The following is a 2500-nucleotide window of genomic DNA, read 5'->3' as shown; positions in this document are numbered from 1 at the left end:
ATAATAGAAGTTATGGGAAGTCAGTTGAAATGCAGATTAATTCCAATATGGGTGGGTTATGTATAACGTTCTGGGAAAACTGTTTCGTAATTTTTTATCTTGAAATTATCATGGGAATAACGTAAAGAGACGGCGGACGGTGGCGGAGAATTTTGACGCCTCGAAGACTCGCCATTCTGGATTTATTGGTCAGGGTAAGAAATTATCAAAATCGGTACGAGTCACAGCTATTTGCCCTGGCTCTATCCTGCCAGAACCTACGAGTTTTTTTTTTTTTTTTTTTTTTTTTTTTTTTTTTTTTTTTTTTTTTTTGAAGGCCAACTAAGGAAAGCGTGACGGCAGACCCCACTTAAAAGGGTGGAAGTGGCGAAACCTTCTATACACTGCGAATGTGTGTCCCTTCAGCGTATGTCCCTTCAGCTCTATTTTACCAAATCATACGAGGTGAATAGCCCCCTAATTCATGTCAATGTACAATGCAATAAGCCAAATTACTGAATGATATACCTCGATCTCTGGCTTTTACCCCGCAATTTCCCTGCTACTTAGCATGCCCTCGCTACCTATCGCGTCCGATATCGTAGCTTCGTGGGTTTCGTTGCGACGGGAACGAGTGTTTGATTCGTTCGAAACTCGACGTGAGCTTTAAAGTAAAACAAAAAAACAAAAACAAACATTGACTTCACCGGGATTTTTTTATTAGGTGTTTACAGTACACCCATACCGGCTTCACTAGGAAAGTTCTTGCACTGTAAAGATATTTATTCATGCTTTCTTTCTAATGAATGGAGATTTATGTAGAACTTTTAGGTACACGTCAGTTATGATGTGTTATTAAATCAGCAGTTATTACATGTATATTATATATGTGTCAGAAGATAATTAATTACCCTAACACTCACAAAAACTATCAGTTCTTGACCTTTCCACAGGTACATGAGAATCAATTTGAGTTAACTTTACCTTTAGTGATATAAGTAAGTAGTCAACTTCTTGGAAAGCATCTCTAATATTAAGGCACATGTAGACAATTTAACACCAGATGTGACATAGAAAAAGGAAAGGAATATGAAGTAAAATAATGATGATTATAATAATTATAATAATAACCGTCTTTTATCAATGCCTGGACCTTTCCCCCCCCCCCTTTTAGAACAAAGTTTACGTGATGCATCTGCAACTTTAAGATCTCATCAACTAGTTATTTTAAATCCCAGGTGTTTTGGGGAAAGCAAAATTATGTTTTCGCCATGTTGAGTGTGTTTTGTGTTTTAGTATCAAGTACCGAAACTGGAAATCTCTATCCGCTAGTAATTTCGTTCTGCTGTAAAAAATGAGAAAGAGAGAGAAAGAGGAAGAGAAAGAGAGAGGGAGAGAGAGAGAGAGACAGACAGACAGAGACAAAGACAGAGAAACTAACAGACGGAGCCAGAAACAGAAAGGGCAAAAGGCAGAGCGACACAAATATAAACAGACTCAAAGCGACACTGACACACACACAAAAGAGAGAGGGAGAGACAGAGAGCGAGAGATCCCTTTTTTTCCCTTCCATTCCAACCTTTCTGTTCTAGAAGACAACGCCCCCACTGGTAAAATACGTTACTTTCTTTGTTGTTTGCGTTTGATGGCATTTGAAGCCTTTGGTCCCGAGATATTTAAAAAAAAAAAAAAAAAAAAAAAAAAAGTTGCCCGTTTTGTTATTATTATCGTTATTACCATTTTTGTGATCCTCATTAATATAGCTAATATCATTATCGTTATTATTATTGTTGTTGTTGTTATCATTATTATTATATTTATGATATATATATGTGTGTGTGTGTGTGTGTGTGTTTGTATGTGTGTGTGTGTGTGTGTGTGTGTGTGTGTGTGTGTGTGTGTGTATGTGCGTGCGTGTGTGCATCCACAATCTATACATACTTTACCAAGCGAATGGACGCACATATTTGAAAATGTATAGGTTTCCTAGATAATAACTGATAACATGTCAGCATGAAAAATCGAGTTTTTGTTCCATTTATGAGGCTGGTCTGATGCAACGTTGAAAGGTGTCAACGAACGATTTATAGTGCAGTGTTATCTCCAGGTCAGTTTAGTACGAAAAGATTTTCAAAACGTTAGGATAGGTTAGGATAAGTGAAGCTGTTAGGTTAGGTTAGAAACTCAATAGGTTAGGATATATTGGTTAGATGTCAGGCCATTTTTATTTCGATTAAGTTAGATTTTAGTGAATATGAGTTGTCGTACTTAAGTTTGTGTAGATACGGTTAGCTTACGATAGACTTGAGTGGATTAGGATAGGATTAGGTTAGGTGTAGACAATCAGATTGGATTAGACAAGGTTCGATTAGTATAGACGATATTATATTGGGTTAGGCAATCAGATTGGATTAGACAAGGTTAGATTAGTATAGACGAGATTATATTGGGTTAGACAAGTTTAAATTAGTATAGAAAAAGTTTAGACAAAATCAGATTAGGTTAGAAAGGCTAAGATTAG

The 2500-nt window shown here is 36.4% G+C and overlaps 1 protein-coding gene across 1 annotated transcript in view; it reads right to left on the bottom strand.

The window, feature by feature from the left end:
• LOC125047894 (dynein assembly factor with WDR repeat domains 1-like) overlaps positions 1 to 1023 on the bottom strand; it is a 14812-nt gene extending 13789 nt beyond the window's left edge. Inside the window, exon 1 of the mRNA XM_047646441.1 lies at positions 923 to 1023. Within this exon, the coding sequence (XP_047502397.1) occupies positions 923 to 1023 (101 nt within the window). The remainder of the gene's footprint in view (positions 1 to 922) is intronic.
• Positions 1024 to 2500: the final 1477 nt, after the last annotated feature.

The sequence above is a fragment of the Penaeus chinensis genome, chromosome 42, assembly GCF_019202785.1.
Source record: "Penaeus chinensis breed Huanghai No. 1 chromosome 42, ASM1920278v2, whole genome shotgun sequence".
NCBI classification, from domain to species: domain Eukaryota; kingdom Metazoa; phylum Arthropoda; class Malacostraca; order Decapoda; family Penaeidae; genus Penaeus; species Penaeus chinensis.
Note: the sequence above shows the minus strand (reverse complement) of the source record. Positions and strands in the feature narration are given on the sequence as shown.